Source organism: Equus quagga, chromosome 18, assembly GCF_021613505.1.
Source record: "Equus quagga isolate Etosha38 chromosome 18, UCLA_HA_Equagga_1.0, whole genome shotgun sequence".
Taxonomy (NCBI): Eukaryota; Metazoa; Chordata; class Mammalia; order Perissodactyla; family Equidae; genus Equus; species Equus quagga.
Window position 1 is genome coordinate 31,726,029 of NC_060284.1, and position 23,103 is coordinate 31,749,131.

Sequence of the window (23,103 nt, forward strand, 5' to 3'; positions counted from 1 at the left end):
CATATACCTGGTGGCTATCTGTATGTCTTCTTTCGAGAAATGTCTATTTGGGTACTTTGCCCATTTTTCAATTGGGTTGTTTTCTTGCTATGGATTCGTCTGTTCCAGGCATGTCATACAAACAGAATCACACAATATGTGGTCTTTCGTAACTTCTTTCACTTAGCACAATGTTTTCAAGGTTGATCCATGTTGAATTTTACTTTTACATAAGTTATAAGCCTCACACTATATATTTTTTATTTACACAGTTAATTATTTTTAACAAGATTTAAATAAGTAAAAATCATATATTTACCCATGTAGTTACCATTTTTGCAGTTTTGTATTCCTTTATGTAAATCCATATTTACATTTTCCTTCTGTCTGAAGGACATGACTTCCTTTAATATTTCTTATAGTGCAAGTCTGCTGCTGATAAATTCTTTCAGCTTCTGCGGACCTGAAAAAGTCTTCTTTCACCTTGGTTTTTGAAAGTTAATTTCACTGGTATAGAAGAGGTTGAAAGCTTTTTTTTTTTCTCCAGTATTTTAAATATATTGCTCTGTTGTCTTCTCACTTGCATTGTTACCAAAAAGAAATCAGTTTTTGCCTCATTTCTGTTCTTCTGTACCTAGCGTGCTGTTTTTTCCTCTGGCTGCTTTGAAGAGTTTATCACTGGTTTTGAGCAATTTGATTATGACATCCCTTGGTGTAGTTTTCTTCATACTTCTTCTGCTTGGGCCTCTTTGGGCTTCTTGGACCTATGGATTTATTTTTTCAAATGGTTTTTCTGTCTTCCCATCCCTCCACCTCTCCTCTTCTTGGGAGATTCCATTTACATGTGTATCAAGCCAGTTGTCCCACAGCTCACTGATACTCTTTTCCTTTTTTTTCCTCTCTGTGTTTCATTTTGAATAGTTACTATTGCTATGTCCTCAAGTTAACTATCTTTTCTTCTGCAATATATAATCTGTTTTTAATCCTATCCAGCGTACTTTTCATCTTAGCCATTGTAGTTGCCAGTTCTAGAAGTTCAATTTGGGTCTTCTATCTTCTATGCCTCTACTTAATTGCTGAACATATAGAATATAGTTATAATAACTTTTAATATCCTCTGCTACTTCTAACATCTGCGTCCATCCTGAATTTGTTTCAATTCATTAATTTTTATCCTCAGTATGGGCTGTATTTTCCTACCTCTTTTCATGCCTGGTAATCTTTAATTGGATGCCAGTTATTGTGGGTCTCACCTTGTCAGCTGCAGGATGTTTTTGTATTCCTATAAATATTCTCGAGTTTTGTTCTAGGACACAGTTATGTGCAACTAGTTTGATCCTTTCAGGTCTTGCTTTTAAGATTTGTGAGTGAGACTTAAGGAGCTCATCTGCTCTAGGGCTAATTATTTCCCACTATCGAGGCAAGAAATTTCTCAGTACCCAATGTCATATGAATCATGAAGTTTTCCAGTCTGGCTGGTGGGAGTAGGCAGCATTCCAAGACCAGTGTGAATGTCAGGCACTGTTCCTTCTAGTTCTCTCAGATTGTTCTTTAGCCTTGGGTCCTTTTTCTCACATTCATTTGCTGATCATTAATCTGTGGAAAACTCACTGAGGACCCCCTGCAGATCTCCAGTTTTCTCTCTTAGCAGCTCCCTCCTCTGTTACTCTGTTCTACAAACTCTAGCTGCCTTGGTCTCCCCAAACTCTCAGCTCTGTCTCCTCAACTGAGGGAGTCCACGAGGTTCTGCATGGGCTTCCCATTTCCTGAGCTGAAGCCTATAAACTCTCTCAAGATAGTAAACTGGGGAAATATTGAGGCTCTCGTCATTTGTTTCTGTCTCTCAAGATCACTCTCTTTTGTTGCCTGATAGTGAGTGTCTTGTAAACCATGTTTCATATATATTTTTTGTTTAACTGTTTCAGGTGGAAATGTATGCAGGAAAGGGTTAATTCAACAGGCTTGAGCTGCTCCAACCCTGCACGTTGCAAAAAAGGCCTATTTTCAGAAGTGGTCCTTGACTCACTCCTGGAAATCAAGCTGAGGATGTTCTGACAAGAATGTTTTTGTATGCCTAAGGCAGTGGGCCATGCTATACCAGTCTGACTAGTTTAAGCTAACAATGTGATTAATGAGGAACATCTGCTTTTTCTCTGATGGTCTGGAGCTTGAGTAACCAAAGTCAGTCATGCAGCACTGTATGCCTCCATGGTCAATGCCCAATAAAAACCCTGGACACTAAGGCTTGGTCAGCCTTCCTGGCTGGGGCAACACTTCACACATGTTGCCACACACTATCACTGGGGGAACTAAGTGTTTCCCATATAACTCCACTGCGAGAGGACACCTGGAAGCTTTTGCCTGGTTTCCTCTGTATTGTGACCTATGTGCCTTTTCTCTTTGCTGACTTCAACCTATCTTTCATTGTAATAAACTGTTAGCAAGAATATAATAACTGCTGAGTTCTGTGAGTACTTCTAGTGAATCAATGAGCCTGAGAATGTTCTTGGGGACCCCGACACAAAATGTAAATTCATTCCCTATTACTCCATCTTGAGCAGAAGTGGAAATAGACAAGAATAATATATTTTAAAGGCAACTCACTCCCCACGCAGCTTAACTTTGTAAAACACCCTGACAAAAAATATATGAAAGTTCTCAAAATGGCATTCAAATGACTTCTCCACTCACTTTTTTATATTCAACTAAGTGCCAGCCAGGGAGATGCATTTAGAAGTGTAGGTCTTTGGGAAGTCTCTCTAAAGGGAGTGGTACATCCTTCTTTTCCCCTTCCTCCTCCTTGTGGAGCTCTTGCTTCCAACCTGAACAAAGAGGTGGACTGGAAGAGATCAGCATAGAGACACAGAAACCTGCTGACAAGAAAATCGTGTGGCACGCCCCGTATTACGCATCTCTGGACTTCATTACATGAGGAAGAAATAAATTACTGTCTTGTTTAAGCTACTTTTATACTTTTTTCTATAATATGCTTCATAATCTGGTTCTCTCAGTACCAGAGATGATTCTGGTGGCCAACTAGGTGTGGGAAGTACTGATAGTCCAATCAAGAAGGGAAAATATTCAGGGCCAGAGTGCGTGTAAATGTCAAACTGAAAGCATTTGGCTTATGTACTTAAAAGACAAATGGGAAATCACATCAGCATAAGTTAGTATTTTTCTTGAAATCCATCAAAATGCCAAAAATCCCAAACCAAAAATTACTCATTTCACAGAATGATCAATGGAAATTTTGTTGTGCCAGCACAGAAAAAAATGATTCATTTTAATCTTCATTGATTGACTGCTAATAGGTTTCTCCATTTTAACTGACATGAATTTTTTACAATATGGCTTAATGACGTGAATAAAAATTTTACCCAATGTTCCCTTGTAAACTGTTTTCTGGGAATCTTCCACAACCATCCCTGTACACAACTTCCTCCCTTTAATCAGGCTCTCCCAACCAGGCTATGTTAACCTCTTCCTACAAGGCTGTGGTAGATAACACACTTCTGTGCTCCCAAGATACACCATCTCTATCAATACTCTCTGACTTAATTTCGGGATTTGTTCTCAGTCTAACATATATTTCAAACACGAAGACAATTTAACTCCTTTTTCTCAGAATTTTATAATGTCTTTTATTTGAAAAAAAATATTTAAGACGTTTTTCTAATGTTCTTGTATCAGATGACTGTTTATAGTAGCTGGTGTTGAATGGGGGCTTATAGTATGCCAGGCGCTTTTTTAAGTGTTTTTCTTTTCAAGCTGATTCTCATAACAATTCTATGATGACATTAGCATTGTGATCACCAGTTTACAGATGAGGAAACAAGATCACAAGGAGGTTGAGTAACTTGCTCGGGAAGTGACAGAAATTCTAACCCACATGCATTGCTTCAGATTCCACACTGTTAAAATCACTGATCTGTACTTCCTCCATGACCAGCAATAATATGAGTTTCTTATTTATTTTTAAAGTTTGTAACTCAAAGATTGTTGTATATTTACCATAAATAATGAAATTAGTTTTGCATTGGGGCAGATAACAATGTAAACAAGACCTGAAATAAGTCAGACTTAAAGAAAAGTCTATCATCTGTCTATCAGCCACAACATCTAACAAACTGCCTGGTACATACTGGTTATCTGTAATTGGTTTAAAAGAAGAAAGAGAGGCAAATCTTAGAAATAGTGTTAAGGAAGCTCTAGCAGCAAGACTTGATGATAATGAATATAGGTTGTGAAGAGACATAAAAATAAATATATTTCCCATGTGTCCAGTTTGTGATTACAAGGGAAATGGTAATCATAGAACAAAAAAGTTGGCATAGAGAACTAGCTTGGGAAAAAATGTTCAATTATTTTTGGTACAAAGCATGAATATAGGTGTCATATAATAAGTGACTTAAAGGCTAAAAAAAAAAAAAAGAAGACAGTGAAATATAGCATGTTTCCAGCGTCTTTCAATTGTTGGATTTGAATTAAGTCCAGCTATCTTACCTAAAAGGCTAAGATTTTTCCTTAATTGTCAAGAAATAACAGAAGCTCTAGTACCAAAAAGTACAGTTTATAACTCAGAAATGCCAAGTAACATTACTTCCACTATAATAGAAATTATATGCTTAACACTTTCAATCCATACAATTTTTACATACATTATTAGATCACGTATTCCAACTGGATCCACACTGTCTGAAATTTTCTGTTGAAGGGCCTGTCGGCCCCACTAGACTTTGAGCTTATTGAGTGTAATGACTGGCTATGACTCATCTCAGTATCTTCAGTACCTTGTATAGGGAATACTATAAAGGAGGCTTGCAATGAATCGAATTGTACCTCCTTAAAGTGTTAGAACCATAAGGGCCCTCTGTTTACAGACAAACCTACAGTGAGGTGAAAGGACAACCCAAGTTAAAGGCAATCAACATTAGCGCTAAGTCTCCTGACTCCACTACATCATCACATTCATACAAAGATATTACTACAAAGAGTCTCCCCAGTATTTTGAATTATCCACTATTTATATTGCCTATGACGCTACTTCTGATTGGAAGCCATATGTAAAAATAGAAATAGAGCAAGAACCAGGAGATGTATAAATAAAAGACCAGAGAGAGGCATAAGAGGTCAGAAGTTCAGTGTTTCAGATTTATTGGATAAAGCTAGATGCATTTCCGCAGGAAGGATTACATGATCCCTATATTTAAAACAATTCTTTAAGCATTAAAAGTCTTCCATTGCCATTGAAATACTCTTCATCTCAAGATGAGTAAATTATCACCGTCACCTTCAATACAAAGCTTCTTACGCTTCAGCTGTCATTTTACAGATTTATACTGAAAATAAATTTTAAGCAGAGTTACATTGCTGTGTAATGAGTAATAATTTCATCAAATTAGTAGTATTCAGCTTCTAGTGAGATTTCTTTATTATTTTTGTCATCGAATAGTTTGTAAAAGGGACATACGAAACAGAATCACTTATCTTTTAAGACTTTTCTTATATGGGACATACCACTAGGAAACAATGAGCTATTTTTCTCCATTTCAATCTGAATAACTGTGATAACTTCCAGGTGTTTGATAAAGGTACTTCCCATCACTGTATAGGTCCACATACTTTCTATAAGCCTTCTGGCACTTAAACTTACTCAAAGGTATAAACACTTTTCTCAAGGATGACAGATATTAGGTTGTAATTAAGGTTATTTTCTGGGCATAGAAGAGAATTTGACTTAATGGAAGACTCTCCGTGAAAGAAATTAACAAAGTTCCTATGTAATCACATAACAGGATTGCTAGTGAGCAACATTCCTGCTCTTTACACATTTGCTAACATTTAAGGAAGCAAAGGCTGGATAATGAATCCATCTCATGTCGTATTTACTGTGAAGTGAAATTAAAACTTGAAGGGCTAGATACAATTTGTTTAACAATATCACAAAGAATATAATATCTCAGATTTCTTTTGCCTTAAAATTTTTTACACTGAATATATTTTTAGTGGAAAAAGTAAGAAAAGTTTTAAATGAAATTTAACCCTGCTAAAAATGCAGATTATGGAACTGGATGAAGCATTTGATAACTTTTAATATATATCTACAAATGGCGTTTCTCATAATTCGTGGATCACTTCCAAGGTGGAGCTTCTGCCATAACCTGAGTCTTGAAATAGGCAAAACGCATTAGTCTAGCAAAGCAATATCTAACATGGGCAAGTCTGAGGAAATGTCCTGTGGTCATTAAACTGATTAATAGCATAGTAATCAATCATATTGTTTTTAAATTATTCCTTGGAAAACTTTTCATGGTACTATCTTACAATTCATCATTTTCACTTTCAAACTCATAATTTGGTAATTTAAATTAGTTTAAACTATATTAGAGGAACCCGGAGATCCAGATATCTAGTGTTTTAAAATCTTAATTTAAACCTTAAGTGGTCTTTAAAAAAACTGTACTTTTCCAAAACTGCTAAACAAATGGCCAAAGACAAAAAGGAAAATGTCCAAAAATTTGGTAGATGAGTAGAAATTTGAATCATATTAGTAGACGAATTAAAAACAGAAACAGTCACAAGTGCTGCTTCTGGGAACTGGGAGAGGATGAGAAGGAAGCAGGGAAGTTAATGGTGTGCTGGACCCCGCTCCAATGGGCACTGGAGCATCCATAGTTAACATCTCTTCCCAACTACACTTTTGTAGGGTTTAAAACCTGCCAAAGAGGATGTATTCGCCCCATGGTAATCAGCAAACGCTACAAATCAGAGCTTCCCTGCTTCCCACCCCCCACTCTCAATTAGTAATTTACCAGCAAGTCACTGAGTGAGAGGAATGGTATAGAGCACCACTGCTTTTCCTTAAAAGCTCTTCTTGGAGTCTGGACTGGTGGCACAGCAGTTAAGTGCACACATTCCGCTTCGGAGGCCCCGGGTTCGCCGGTTTGGATCCTGGGTGTGGACATGGCACCGCTTGGCAAAAGCCATACTGTGGTAGGCGTCCCACGTATAAAGCAGAGGAAGATGGGTATGGATGTTAGCTCAGGCCCAGTCTTCCTCAGCAAAAAGAGAAGGATTGGCAGCAGTTAGCTCAAGGCTAATCTTCCTCAAAAAGAAAAAAAAAAGCTATTCTTTATTTTTCATATTCATTATACTGATAAAATTAAACTACATTTAAAGACGCTATTATTTAAAAAGTGGGTTAATTCAGAGATTACAGGAATCACTGGGCAGTAAGGTGATCATAACATTTCAGTGATATGTTAATAATAATGGAAGAAACTCAAAGTTCCATGTCAACCAAAATAATTTCCATGGGTATTAAAAGGCATTGCTGAGCTTGCTTAACAGCATGAGAACTTGTATAACTAGTCAATGTAATTTGATTTCCCCAGAAAAGTTGACTCAAAGAATAAAAGTTATCAAACCCAAATGTTATATTTATTTTTAAGCCACAGGTTTTTATGGAGGTAAACTACTTTAAAATTAAGAAACTAAATAATTACATAGATTCTTGATTTATTTCATTTTCAGATTAACTGAAAGCGAGACAAATTGCTTTGTTTTGCACACTGTAGTGCAATTATAATCACACAATGTGTACCTCTAAGTATCTGCCATTGTAGCATAATCAATTCAAAATTGCACAGTACTGAAGAAGCAAAAGGGGTAAGGGTTAGGCTAATATAAATTAACCACAGATCATACCCTTCTAGTAACATTTTTTAAAATCTTCAAATACAAACTGCTTGTCTTGACAATGGCGTTATTACTATTATAAAGTAGAATGAAAAAAATGTCCTTCAGTCAAAGGGTCCAGTGAATCAGTTTTATAACGCATGTCTAAATATATATAAACTTAAAAAAAAAAATATATAGAATCCCAAAACCAATTCCAGTCTTGCACTCCATTTTGCGTATTTGTTTTTCCTAATTTCTCCAACAAATAAAGAGTCTGTCCTGTCAGAGGTCAAAGTAGCCTGGCAAAGGGCAGAACTGGTCAGTTAACATCATGTTGAGAAGTGATGGATGATATCTCATCAGCTCCCTCCACTGCAACCATCTGGCCTGTGGATTGGAAGCCATTCATACCTTGCCTCATTTACACATGTGAAGGACTCCTTGAGGAATCGAATATAAAACGTCTTATTGAGAAATTCTGTGAATACATACAGTGGGAAAAAATAAGGTAACATTTGAAGGACTTCCCACTCCCATACTTCTTTGATTCCTCATTTTCATGTCATGTATTTTAATGTCTGAATAAACAGCAACATAAAACTGGACTCATATTCATAGGTTTTAGTTTCCAGTTCACTACTGACTTTAATCAAACCATTTCACCTTTCTATGCCCTTGGTTTCACCATTTCTGAAACTGATACATCTTTGTAACACTGGAATCATGTTTTTAAGTAAGGCAGCAGCGAAAAAAAAAATGCTGTGAGTGCACAGACCCACATTTACCCCTCTTAACTCTAACTCTGCCAGCTCCTACATTCACATCTGTCTTACACTAGACCCATTTCAGCCAGGACAGTCCTGCTCCACCTATCCCTGGAAAGAGAAACCTAACTCATTTTTCGGCCCCTGAATTACTGGAGACTGGATTGAAGGTGGGAGGAGATTGTAACAAAACTTGAATGAATTTGTTATTTATCAAATAAATTCAAAATAACAGTGTAAAACTAAATCATTAAGCTGCATGAATGTGAAGTTATAACACGGATACTTTAATTCTAACACTGCAATCCTGAACCATCACCCGCAAGCACTTTCCACTTTCTGTCTTGATTTATAGCTATTTGTGATTTTGCCTCATCTTCTGTTCTGGTTTCATAAGCTCATTTAGGAGAGAGGCATTTATCTTTTAGCCAGTCACCACATAGGATCTAGTGTAGTGCCTGGATACAGCAGGTGCTTAACAATTACTTATACAATTAAATGAAGGTATAATATATTTTATTGGTAACTTAAGCTTTGGAAAACTATATGTTTAATCTTTAGTATGGATTTTAAAAGTTATCTACCTGGTTCTTTGCCATATTTGATAATAAATATTTTGTTCCCTCATTCAAGGGCTGTACACGTCTGTAAGTTAACTTCCTGATAATATCAGCCTACATTTGCATTTATTCTAATTCATTTGTTCCAAACACTAACACTATGAAGCAGACAGGACAAGGATCATGATCTCCATTGTATAGACAAGGAAATTAGCTTAAATTCACAAAACTAAAAAGTGGCAGAACCAAGACTATAATAGCATACATAGGACTCTTTAAAATATATTATGATATTTACCCCTAATTACTTCCTTAAACTATGCATTTGAATTTAATAAAGATCTTCTTTTTTAAAAATGTTAGATATCCCCAGCCTTACTATCTCTACTTCCAAAGTATCTTCCCTCCTTTCCTTCCTTTCTTCCAGAAATATCCTAGCTTCTTAGCAATTCATACCAAAATTCATACTAATTCACTCCAATCTCTGCTTCCATAGTCGTATGGTCATCTCTTCTCATGTACCTCCACATCATCTTTCTTCTGTGTTCTACTCCTAATAACTCCTTACTCCTGTCATCTACCAACCCCTTGGTCACCACACCACCCTCTGCCCAAACAGTGAGAATTTAATATCAAGTTCTCTTGTTTTTCACTCCCTGTATTTTTTTTTTTTTGCATTAAAGATTGGCCCTGAGCTAACATCTGTCATCAATTTTCCTCTTTTTTTTTTTCTTCCCCAAAGCCCCCAGTACATAGTTGTATATCCTAGTCGCAGGTCCTTCTAGTTTTTATATGTGGGATGCCACCTCAGCAAGGCTGAGGAGCAGTGCTAGGTCTGCACCCAGGATCCGAACCAGCGAATGTCGGGCTGCCAAAGCAGAGCACACGAACTTAACCACTCAGCCATGGGGCCACGGGGCCAGTCCCACTCCCTCTATTCTTTACAGGAGTCAATGACTTTAACAGCTGTTTGGATCATCCAGCATCAGCCTCTTACTCAACCATTTCACCACCAATATATTTTTTTCTTCCTCACCACCTCAGCCACTATCTCCCTGGGCTATATTCTTGAGCTTGTTATTATTAATTACTGTACCATCTCCAAAAACTTTATTTCAAACCTCTCACTCTAATCTTCACCTCCTACATCCTTCCACGTTCCAATAATTCTTTGACCTTATTGAGACAGCCAATCCATTGAGCACATCCCTGGTATTCTCACCAGTCAACTTTCCCTATTATCCTGACTTCCCTCAGATTAGATCCCATGATCCACCATTATGACTTCTTCACAACACACTTAATTCCCTGGCCCTCTCTTATGCCAACTTTATTTCCCAGGCATATCTTAACCCAATTAAGTTCATCTCTTGAACTACTCTTTTTCTGAATCCAAGCAGCTAAAAGTGGCTAGAGAACCCAAAATTGTATTCACTGCTCTCATGTTAAATTCTTGACAAATTACAAATGGAAAACAAACACTGCCTAACAATCCTACTATACTTTCTTATTATTTTTATTCTCCCACTTTCCAGAAAGTCTATTCATACTTTCCTCTGTTTTTCAAATCTATATCCTGTTTTCCTCTTAACCTCAGTTAATGATCTTGCCTCATACTCTTACTGAGAAAATAAAAACCACCAGACGCGAACTCCTTCATCTTCCCACCATCCAATATGCCACCACTCTGTCTTCCATCCTACTCTAATGCTTATACTATCAATCCTATTGCCTCTCACTAAAAAAGTCCTTTTATACAGGTAATCATGCCCTCTGTGTCCCTCAACACTAGTGTCTCTTTCTACTGGCTCTCTGCATCAACTTATGTACATGCTCTATTAGCCCTCTCTAGCTACTTCTCTATTTCTGTGTTTGTCTTTACAGCAAAACTTTCCCCCAGAGTTTTCTAATGTCATTGCCTCACTTCCTTATATCTTGTTCTCCTCTCAAGCCATTCTTATTGGGCTTCTTTCTCCAAGCTAGCTTTGTCAAGCTCACAATTTCTCCATGGTAACAATCTAAAAGGAATCTTCTACACCCTCATCTTAGCCTCTCAACAGCAATGAAGAGAGTTGACTATAACACATCCTTACTCCTTCCTTGGTTTCTGTGATACCAGAGACTCCTTGGCCACTTTCTCCTCTTCTCAATGCCTAAATCCCCCCAGCCTGCTATTTAGCTACGCTGTCTCTAAATGATCTTACTCAGCCCCAAGACATTAAACACCATCTTTATATCAATAGTTCCTCAGTTTCCACCTCTAGCTATGACTTCTCTATTGACCTCCAGATGCTTATTTCCACCCGCCTACTCGATATCTTTACTTTGGTATCGAATAAAGATTTCAAACTTAATGCCATTAAATACAACATTGGATCTCCCCTACACCTGTCACTTCTTTTTGCTCCCTATACTAAATTCAATCCCACCTATTTGATTTGCTTTCTTTTTTCCTCAAAAGCCATGTCAGACTCCACCTTGTTTTTCAGGTTTCAGTTCAAATGTCACCTCTACATGGAGGACTTCTCTGACTGCCACATATAAAGGAGACCTTCCTTACCAGTCATTCTGCATCACATTATTCTGGTTTACTTTTACCAAATCTCATAATACTATCTGAAACTACTGTACATTTACTTTTTTTTTACTGCCTATTTTTCCCTTACTGTAATGCACTGTTTTTGAGAGCAGAAATCTTTTGTCTTGTTTGCACTCTGTTTCCAAAATCTAGACCAGTGCCTAGCACATAATAAGAAATAGTAAATATCAGTGAATGAACAAAAGAAAAAGTACAGTAAATTTATGTGTTTTTAAAACATCAAAATAACATATCATCAAAGAGATGGAAAGGCCATTGGAGTCAAAATAGTAATTGGTAGCCATTATTAATATTTTAACACCTAACATTACTGCCCACTTGTTATGTGGTGGAACTATTAAAAATGATGAATATGTAGTATTTTCTTCAAACATACAATGATCCTATGATATAGGTATTATTACTGCCCCATTGTACAGATGCGGAAATTGAAACATACAAAATTTTAAGTCATTTGCCAACGTCAAAAACTAGTAAATGGCAGAGCTAAGATATGAATATTAGCACTCTAATTCCAGAAACTATACTCTCAGCCACTAATCTATGCTACACTTTCATTACAGTTAAAATAAATAATAATCACTCATTACATATTATCAATAATGATTAGAATAGATCATGTCTACTGATCTATTGCTGTTTCTGAATTTATCTGAAGTTAGTTTTAGTGGATTCTATGTTTCCAAAATAGTACTGATTTTGTTGTGATTTTATAATTATTAGCATCTAATTTTCTTAAAATCTATATTTCTAATTTTCTTATATCTTTTTTCTCTTATTTTACTCTCACATTAAAATCCTGTTAAAATAATTTGTAAAAGAAAATCCAAACTATTTTAAAACATGGAAAAAATATTCAAACTTACCAATATTCAAACAAATGCAAATTAAACCAATCAGACAGGAATTTTCACAGAATTCTTTCTTTAAAAATGTAAAATATTGGGGCTGGCCCTGTGGCCAAGTGGTTATAGTTGCCCAAACTCCGTTTCGGTGGCCCAGGTTTGTGGGGTCAGATCCCAGGCACAGACCTACTTGACTCATCAGCCACCCCTATAGGCATGTCTTGGGGTGATGGGCTGATGGGCTGTAATTGTCACGAACCATATAAGAATTTTTTTCCGCAAATGTTTTTGTCTCTTTCAAAAAAGACAGAGGCTTAAGCATAGCAATGTTCAGAGTTCAGGATGCAAGTAAATCTGATCTTTAAATTACAGCATGAATCAAGTTACTTTAGGAGCCAGCCTGGTTGCATAGTGGTTAAGTTCGCACACCCTGCTTCAGCGGCCCAGGGTTTGTGGGTTCAGATCCCAGGCGTGGACCTACACACCGCTCATCAAACCATGCATCCCACATAAAATAGAGGAAGATTGGCATGGATGCTAGCTCGGGGCCACTCTTCCTCATCTTTCGCCCACCAAAAAAGTTATTTTTGTTAATGAACCTAATACAGAAGAATGTTTCACTTTACTAAATTGTCACTGTGAGAAAAATCTGTTGGGTCAAAAGTAGCTACACTCATCATCTCTCTCCTCTTCCTGAGTACCATAAGGAAAAGAAAAAGAAAAAAATTGTACACACACATGTGCTTTTGCATGAGTGTACACACACACACCCACTCATACTTCTAATGTAAAGGTCAAGGTTGCAAGAATCCTTTGAGAATCTGTTCTGCCAGAGTGGTTTGGGGGGAAAGGGGGACATACTATAAAAGCTTCCATCCTTGGTCACACAGTTGGACACCTGCAGTTGGTGTTACATGTATTCATTCAAGATAAAAATCTGAGATTTTATCCATTCAAGATAACAATCTGAGACCTAACCTTACTCTTCCTGTTCTCAGGGCAGAAAAAATAAGGAACCTTCAGGCAGTCAAGCCGTGATCTAGAAGGAAGCATCACATCAGCAGTGAGTCCAAACAAAGTCACATCCATATCAAGGGAAACTACATCCAGATGCCTGAGTGTTCTGAGCTTGTATCCGTGGCGGGAGGAAGAGGTAAACAGGTAACTGGTTCCAATTTCATTTTGTCCTTTCTATCTCTGCCACTAATAATGGGCCCCTTTTCCTTTTTAAAAACACTTTTTAAAAGACACAATTCAGTTGAATCATGTCGGGTAGAAGAGAACTGAAATGCACTCTATATTATTGAAACCAACCTGCTCAAGTGTATTTACCATACAATGTTTTAAGCAAAACAAAAAAAAATTATGGAAGCATTATTCTTAATAACTAGTAATAAAAACAAAGCAAACATCTGATAATACAGGGGAGGCTTGAACAAATTTTGTTATCTCCACTGCCATGGAATCTCACGCTGCTATTTAAAACTATTTTAAAAGTTAGCAAGAATGTGGCGAAATACTTCTGACAGAATAAGAAGGCAAATGTAAAACTGGATATGATTAAAACTATTTAGGGAAAAAACTCTCATGCATAGGAAAAAAACGTACTAAGTCAATATCAGCATGGCTGTGTGGGTGGTATCACTATATGTTTGGGGTCTTCTTTTCACCTTTTTTTGCATCTTTTAAATCTTCTGTAATGATCATAAAAAATAATTAAAAATTAAATCAGAGGAATGAAAAAAAGTTTAATGAAGGCTAAGCCAAAAGAAAAAGAGTGTTTTGCTGTGAAAGCTGTCAAACCTTAACCCTAGATCTATGAGGAGAAGTGAATGCCCTTCTTCTAAGAATTATGGAGGATTTCAAACATTTTACCCAAGCACTGCTCAATATGTGTCATGGAAGAATATCTGAAAGAAGGTCCCCAAGCTTTGAAGTTATTGTGGTGCAAGGAGCCAGAGAAAAGTGACTTGAATCCCCTGTGGGGGTGGGGACCCCACCATTTGTACTCTAGTTTCCACTGACAGTTATCAATCAACAAACATCCTGGACAAATTGACTTAGAGAGCCCAATCTCCTTTTTGGAATCTCTGGTCTTAATTTCTGGTTAAAGATGGCATTATCTAAAAGACACAAAATATTAACCTATTAATTCCAGATCACCCTCACAGAACTCCAGCCACACAAAGTAGGATTGGACTTTTTCTGTGTGCACAGGAGAGATTTAGATTTAGCTCACTCATTTGATTAAAAAAGAAAAGAAAGGAGGCAGGCAAGCATGAAGAAAGTTAAAAAATCAGGTGAATAAATCTATCAAATCCATATAGCTGGTATAAATGTACACTTAATCCTACCTAGCACGTAAAATAGAGTAGCTATGACAACACCACCTCTGCATTTCCTTAATATGATCACTCAGCAGGTCACATTTCCAAACAATTTCACCAGTGCCGTATTTTATTACAAACCATCCTTAAAAGACTGATCAATAGCAAACTCATTGAGGAATCAGCAATCTCTTCACAGCGGCTGAATGATTTCCACAAGATCAGGGAGCACGGGATCCAACACATAGAGCAAAAATACCCCCAGGCCCGTCCCCTATCCCAGGACGCTTATTTTAACTAACACACAGTAAACACACATTCTCTTCTATTGTTTCGCTGAAGATTTTCACATGGCCTTTACATTAGACATACTGACTTAACATTTTTCAAGTTTTAACTTGCTACCAGAGTCAATTTTTAATACCATTCAAAGGATTTTGCAAAGATTAGCAAAACAATCTACTCAGATGAGTCAATCGTGGGCAGGTAAAACAGGTTGAAAATTGGGGGCTGATGTTTTGGGAGAGAATGAAAGTTGAGGGGGGTAAGTGGTGAGGATCAGCAGAGAGTGGCGGGTAATAAAATACCGGAGGAGGGGGAGGTGTGGTCAGGGCTCCATCCACGAGCGCCATCTGTATAAATCAGGCCTGCAGTTGACATGTAATTTTGTGTGAGTCCCCTGAGAAGTGGCCCTCAGGGCTTCATTATTGATGAAGAGATTTTTCTTCAAAGTGGCCCAGTCAGGAGTGCCTCAAGGGGACATTCATAAGCACTCATAATATCAATTTCCAAGCACCTGGGAGGTAGGGACGCAGATTGTCTCTTTAATTATTATGACAGAGGTAGAGGATAGTGAGAATGCTATTACACAACCAAGCTGAAAATCTCAAGGAATAAAATTATTATAACCCAGCATAAAAAGTTTATTATCGGAGTCATCCTTCAGAAAGGGCATGCTTTACCTTTTCCTGGTGCAAAACAGGTTGATCTCCAACTCCCTCCTTAAAAAAGTTAAAAAAATTATTAATGAACAAACAGTGGGTGCAGGGACGCTTAGAAGTCTAGAAAAAACTTTCTTTGAAACTAATACACTTGCTTAGAGAAACTAAAAGCTCAGCCCAGTTTGTACAAAGAGACACCTGAGCTGTTTCTTTTTTAGTAATTGTATATGGATTGCTTTTCAGAAAAGGCTAACACCAAATCCCTTCTAAAGATCCTTGAGAATGCCAAGGAAACATGTCACCAATGCATTGGCCCTGATCTAGTCTCAAAAACCCTCAAACATTAAAGACTCATTCCATAAGTACACTGAAATAAAGCAGAAACGGTTCGGGGGTGGGGAGGCGGGGATCAGCCCTGGATCTGAATCTTATTCTCCTGTGTATTCGATGGGGATAATCCTGTACAGACAGAGCCTATGCCACATACCTCCTTCGAATCTCCTGCAGCTTAAACTAGAGGGCTGGCATTACAATGGGTATTAAAAATATTTTTAAAATAGAAATAAAAAGCAAAATGAAGTGGGTCTTTTTAATTTGACCTGAATTCAGAAACTCCCCCATTTCATTGGTAATACTGACAAATAGTATTCAGCAACTTTCTCATAAGACACATTTGCAACATTTTTGAATCTATAACGAGCCCCCCTCATAATTCTTTTAATTTTATTAACTCTTTCCTCCCTCACATATTTTAACAGACTTCAATACCACTAGCTGATTCTTGGAGTTGAAGAACGTCAAGTGACTTTTACATAACACACATGAAATATGCAATAAAAATATTTAAAATAACTAAAAAAGCATATATTTTATGTGACAGATCTATTTGAGGCATTACATGTACATGACTCCAATTAATCCTTACAGCTATTGCATGAAATAATTAAGATTAAATCCAATTTACAAAAGAAGAAACAACAGTCCAGGAAAGAACTTGACTGCAATCACACAAATAAAAAAATAACAGAGTCAGGATTTGAACCATTATATTTTAACATAATGGGTTTTTTTTAACTAACCATGAAATAAAGCTTAATTTTGTGAAACAGAAAGTAAATAACTTTACACAAAACTACTTAGTTCCTAACATCAATAAATAGGTATCTGTGGTGAAGTCTAAAAGGAAAGCTATACACTGAGTTAAATGCAGATGTTTCATATCTACTAGTGTAACATTTTAATTAAAATCAATGGAAGCAGTAATAATTATAAGCCACAGGAAAGACATAATCCTATTAAGAGTTATCGCAGTAGTATAATTGGCTCCAGGATATCTGTGAACACCCACACTACTGATGTTTAAGGCCAAAAAACACCTTCTGTCTTGATATGGAGGATTAAGAGCAAATGAAGCCTAGAAGGTAAACACGTCACATTTGAAAATCAAAATCCTGATTTAGATAAATTTATAATCTTAGGATGCTTTATTAAATGTTTTTGAATTAAGATAGAGGATAAAGGACATAGAGTTTTCTTTACACTTTTAAGGACTGAAGGTTTCTGCTACATATTTCTCAATTGTGTCCATATAGCTAAGAGGCAGAAAAATAAATTGGCCAATCCTACTTTTCAATCTCCTCTTTTGCTGCATTGAAGCCTAGCCTATACCAAATCTCTCATCAGATTTTCTTTGTCATATTATTTTATGACAATTTTTTTCAGTCTCATTGTCTTTAATTTTAGTGTTTCTAACCTTGTAACTTAAATTTATGCTAATTATTAGAATTCTGCCACAGTGACCAGACATGTTTACCTTAACTAGAGTGTCTATTTTTCAGCTCTTGTATTGTTGCCTGTTTATACAGAGAGTTTGGTAAAATGCTGTATTCAAATATTCAAAATTGTTAAGAAAAGATACAATTGCTTAAAGATCATTCAGTTATCTCAGCATTTTGACTCTAGATTTTGTTGGCATTCTTATTAATTTCTTACTGTTAACACTCAGCTTCCCAAAACTGGATTTTTCTTCCAGAATGTACGAGAGGAGGTTACTGAATTCAAGAACATTTTTACAATTAAGCAATCAGTCAACACTATCTGCTATGATTAAGCAGATGCAATCTAAAAATCTCCCTAGTGATAGACTCATCATTAGTCACTAATCTCACAGTTTTTAATTAAACTACTGACACTAGTTCTGAATTCATGTGCCAGAGGTAGAAATTTTTTTTAACTGTACCAATACATATATATGACCATGTTTAACTAAAGAAATGTGTAGTACCTTAAAACTACAAAGATGTGTCACTGGAACAAAGTAACTCTCCAAATCACGTAATCGTACCCATTTCTGTTGCCCAGCTAAACTCCTCAGAAAGGAGAAAGGCATTAAAGTAAAACCAAGCATGGTCCAGGGGACAGCTTAAAGTACAGTATATTTTTAACAATTCAAACTCACAAAATAGGTTTAAAATTAAAAAAATGTAAAAGTAAAAAAAACAAACAAGCTTTAAAAGCTTTAGCAAGTCAAAGTAGCATTTCCATAGATCTATGGGGCCCAATCAATACCAGGGAGGAGACAAGAAAGGACTGTTATTTATACACTGAGTAAAAAATATGTAAATTTCAATAAACAAATAAATAACCGATAGCTTCTGCAAAGCTGAACCCTTATTTGGTTGCATGCCTTTGGATCCATGACCCTTTCTCCCTCCCTAGGGGCAAAAGCAGTTATGATAAAGAGTATTCTGAAGGATCCTTTGCCATCTCCACCAACGCACAACCCATGCCTTTCTTTTTTCAAAATGCTCCTTAAAATTTCCTTTCTCCAAGTTGTTTCCATTATACTCCCATTTTCCAAATCTATCATTTCAGTATCTTATTTTCTTAACTAATACACACAGAAAATTCTCAATTATCTTCTCAAATGAATAGAAGTCATAGCATCAGTAATTCAGAAACTATCTCTATTGGACTTGAAATGTATTGTGATTTTTCTGGACAATGGATTGAAATCCCTTTTTTATTCTGGATAAATTTGAAATGAGTTTATAACCCTTTAATACTCATTAACTGATAATTCTAGGGAATGGACCTTGACTTGTGATTGCAGAAGCAGTAGAGTGGCAGGTAGCAATTTAGTTTGTCTGTAAACATTTACCAAAATTATTAGTATTCAAAGAGTTAAAAGCTGGCTGCGACTGCGTACATTTCCCTTTGGCTATACCTGTAGAGCATATTCTCAATTATCCATGTCAGTGGAGGGGAACAAGGCACTGAACAAAAGCGAATTCTTACAAAATCATTCTTACTTCCTTTTAAATGTGCAGATATTGACATTCTACTGGTTATCAATTCAAACTAAATGAAGTACTGTGAAAGTACTTTTGGGATCATAGAAAGTGATCAATGTCTCATATTCACCTTCTTTGAAACCTTCAAAAGTCATATTCAAAAGTTATCCTTGACAAAATTCAGCTATATCCAAAGACTAAGACCACAAAGTAAAATAACTCTAAAAAGTATATAGCTACCGTTAATGAACTTTAGAATATTAATTATTTCATTGGCAGTGATTTTCCTGATAAGATATTTTTACTATGTCTTTATTTTTTCACACGTTTTTGTCTTTTCCTGACAAGAAGATGTCAACCTGTGGCATTTGTTTATTATCTTTTCTATTATTATTTTCCTTAGTTAACAGATTATGCAAATATGACTCAAAGAAGTGAGGTAACTTGCCTAAAGTCACACAGCTAAAAAGGAGTGCAATGAAACCTCAGTCCTAGGCAGTTTGCCCAAGATCCCAGGTTCTGAACCACATTTATGTGTCTGGCAAAAAACCTGACTTTTCATTCAACTTCTGCCACTAATATAATGACAACAACATTTGAGTATATGAGCTAGGTTCTACTGCCTAATTATCTACTAACGCACTGTTGCTATGCCTATCTTCCAACCCAGGGACACTCCACTTTTGGAGTCTGGTGACCTTTTTATTGTTTTTCAGGTTCCCAACCCTTCAAACTCCGATGTGCTATTGGATTGAGGCTAGAAATTATGGAATGAGCACACAAAGCAACACTGTATATCTCAATAACTTTTTTCCTCAGAAACAAAGAGATTTCTCCGCTGCTTCACTGACACCTGAGGTTCTGTGGGTAGCTTACGGGAAAATTAAATCACTATTATAGTGGGTTGTCACCATCACCTTCTGTTCTTTTCACATCTATCAAGTGAACATGTACTCTGTTTCATACCAATAATTTTTTTTTTAAAGATTGGCATCTGAGCTAACATCTGGTGCCAATCTTTTTTTTTTCTTTTTTCCTTCTTCTCCCCAAAGCTCCCCCCAGTACACAGTCGTATATTCTAGCTGTAGGTCCTTCTGGTCTGCTATGTGAGTCGCCATCTCAGCATGGCTTGAGGTCCATGCCCAGGACCTGAACCAGGAAACCCTGGGCCACAGAAGCAGAATGCATGAACTTAACCATTCTGCCACGCAGGGGCCCCAATAATTTTTTTTTTTAAGATTACTTGTTTCTCCACACATTTTAGACTAAGACAAAGGTTACAATGAGACCAATCTCTAGACAATGATTCTAATGAATTCATCCAAGGAAGGCAAATCAAATGTACACATTCAAATTTGATAGAAAACTGAGCTTTCATAATTCATTCTAAGTCTTCAAACAAAAATGAACTTTGGTGACTCAATACAATCAGCTGAGACATCTATGTTCAAACGTATTTTTCTAGGCATAATGTATTTTTCTAGGCTTGACATATTTTTCCTCACTGTATTATATTTTAATGATTAATTTCACATTCTTTCATGGCACTCTAGCTCATGAATCATGGATACTACTTCGAGAAAAAAGTAAGGTACTGGGTGTGATGAAAGATGTGACTGAGTAAAGTGTGTTGCATATAGGAACTACATAAAAGCTGAAAAAGTCTGAATACCACTATTCTAGATTATACGTAATATCAGGCAGACTGGTCACATAGACGAAGGTTAGATTGTGAGTACGTGTGAGGGCATGGACTTCTTAAATGGTCTTGGCTAAACCAATGCACAAAATTAAGCCGGTCATTTAATGTTTCGCTGGCATCTTTTCCCTTAGTGTAATGTGGTTAAGAACTGATTTCAAAGACAACTGCAAGAGACATACAGAGAAAGAAATCAGTTTAGCAGATAACATACCATTCTGAAATTCAAAAGCCAAGAGCCACCTGCCCTCTGACACTCATATGTCTGAAATCAGTGCTGCCTGAATGCTGTCTGAAGTGTGCTATTTGACTTAGTAAAAAAAAGGAAAAAAAAGGATTTGGTTAAGTCAAAATAACAAGGACCAAAAAAGACAATGACATAAATCAAGTATCTCTTATCCTAAGCACACATGAATAAATATTGGGTTAAGTATATCACATTGCTTAATATGAAAAAGTAAACAATCCACAAGTAAATTAACCCGAGATGTCCACACAGTATACTATGACTCTTATTACTAAAATGGATGTTTCAAACCAATATTGGAGTCTGGAGAAAACAGTACTACCATCCCCCAAACAGCACACAAAGTTCCTTCAGTCAATGACAGAGGCAAAACATGGCAAAAGCAGCTATTCTGCAAACAGGTGGTTTTAAACTTTTACTTAAACCACTGAAAGGAAACGAGGGAAAAAAAATATATTGTCATTTCTAAAGAAAACATACACGCATGCGCATACACACACGTTACCAAGAGACTCAAATAAAGAAAAGCCCCAAACAAAACACAACAAAAAAACCTAAAAAGCAGTTTATCTTAGCTCAGAAGTGCTGACACTGGGTTAGTATGTCTAAAATCACTGTTTACAATTAAATCCTTCTCATCTCCTACATAAAGGTCCTAGGGAGAACTCAAAGGAGAGGATCATGTCATTTCAGGTAGGACCTTATTCACAGGAAGAAAGATAACATTTTTACAGAAACAGACTGCACCAGAGAATCAAAAACTGTTGAGAAAAGAAAAACAGTTAGGTCTTTCTAAAGGCACTGCATTATTCATGTTCTCAATACTTTATTCCATTCATCCCTATGTTACATTATTTCATAAGAAATACTACGGCTAGCGGGGGCTGCTGTAGCGGACACACTGATCTCCTTTATTTCTAGACTCCACCTTTGCAAATATTCAGGATTCAGCTACTGCAGGTGGGGGCGGCAGACAGGTGTCCTGAGAAGCACACCGGGGGCAGAGGGGAAGGTGCGGGGCAGATCGGATGAGAAACGGCACTTCTCCCCTCCGAAGCCATCTCTCGCGAACTCTCGTAGTTCTTCAGTCCCTGCCATTCGGGGCAGAACAGGACAGGCTTCTCTGACCCCTCTCTGAAGTCAACAGCCAGGTCCCAACCCACAGGGTGCCTTTCCACTCGCGGGACTCCTGCACTTCTCTCCCGGCCTGGCCCCCGCGGGGCTCCCACTCCCGCTCCTCCGCCGCCCCCCCCCCCCCAACGTCCCGCCGAAGCAAAGTTTCCCGCGACTCCCACTCCTTCTCGGCTCGGCGGGGAGCGGGCGGCCTCCCGGACACCCGCCAGCTGGGCCCCCTCCCAGCCCGGGCAACCGGGCGCGCAGTCAGTACCTCGATGTCGGCCGGGTCCTTGCTCAGCACAGGGGCCATGGCAGTGCCTATAGTCTGCGTCTGCTAGAGACAGACCCTCCCTGCGTCCTCAGGCTGCAGCCAGAGACCGAAGCGACAGCTGGCCCGAGCGCCCGTGGCGATCGAAAGCGGAGGGTCGGCGACGCGGGGGCGGGGCGGGGCGGGGCGGGCGGAGACGCCCCCGGGGCGGGGCTGAGCGCGGCCCGCGGCTCCGAGCGCCCGGCAACAAGCAGCCGGGACCCAGCGGGGCCGGAGCGGGGCCTCGCCGCTGGCCCGCCCCCACCCCCGTAACCCAGCGGCTTGTTTTTCTGCTGCAGGCGGAAGGAAAGGCGGGAGACGGCGCCCGTTCGGGGGACTGGCCTTTGCTCTAGAAACTGTTCAAGGCTGAGCTAGGTAGGCGGGGCCAGATGTGCGAAACCCACAGGCTTGAAGGGAAAAACAGTCGGCGCTCTCACTGACAAATTGCTCTTTTTCTTGCCTCCCGCACGAAGGTGCAGAACCCCGCGAGGTGCAGAAACATCGTCTTATGGGCCAATGCATCTTCAGGAACTCCTCGCGGAGGAGGTAGTCAGTGTTCCTCCATCCACCCAACAAATAGGCTTGTGGGGTGCTGCGCTGCAAGGGGAAGGCGACGGCACGGTCTCGGAGAGTTGCCCCGGGGACCGGGGCGGGGCAGGGGACAAGGGAGGCGAGGGAGAGAGGCGAACGAACGTTCTACAGCCAGAAGCGGCAAGTAGTCAGTGCTGTAGGTTGTCCAAAGTCAG

At 38.1% G+C, this 23,103-nt stretch overlaps 1 protein-coding gene across 1 annotated transcript in view; it reads right to left on the reverse strand.

Moving 5' to 3' along the window:
* Positions 1 to 22,607, reverse strand: part of DPYD (dihydropyrimidine dehydrogenase) — a 764,091-nt gene extending 741,484 nt beyond the window's left edge. The window contains exon 1 of the mRNA XM_046645669.1: positions 22,322 to 22,607. Coding sequence (XP_046501625.1) covers positions 22,322 to 22,360 — 39 coding nt within the window. The 5' untranslated portion in view covers positions 22,361 to 22,607. The remainder of the gene's footprint in view (positions 1 to 22,321) is intronic.
* Positions 22,608 to 23,103: the final 496 nt, after the last annotated feature.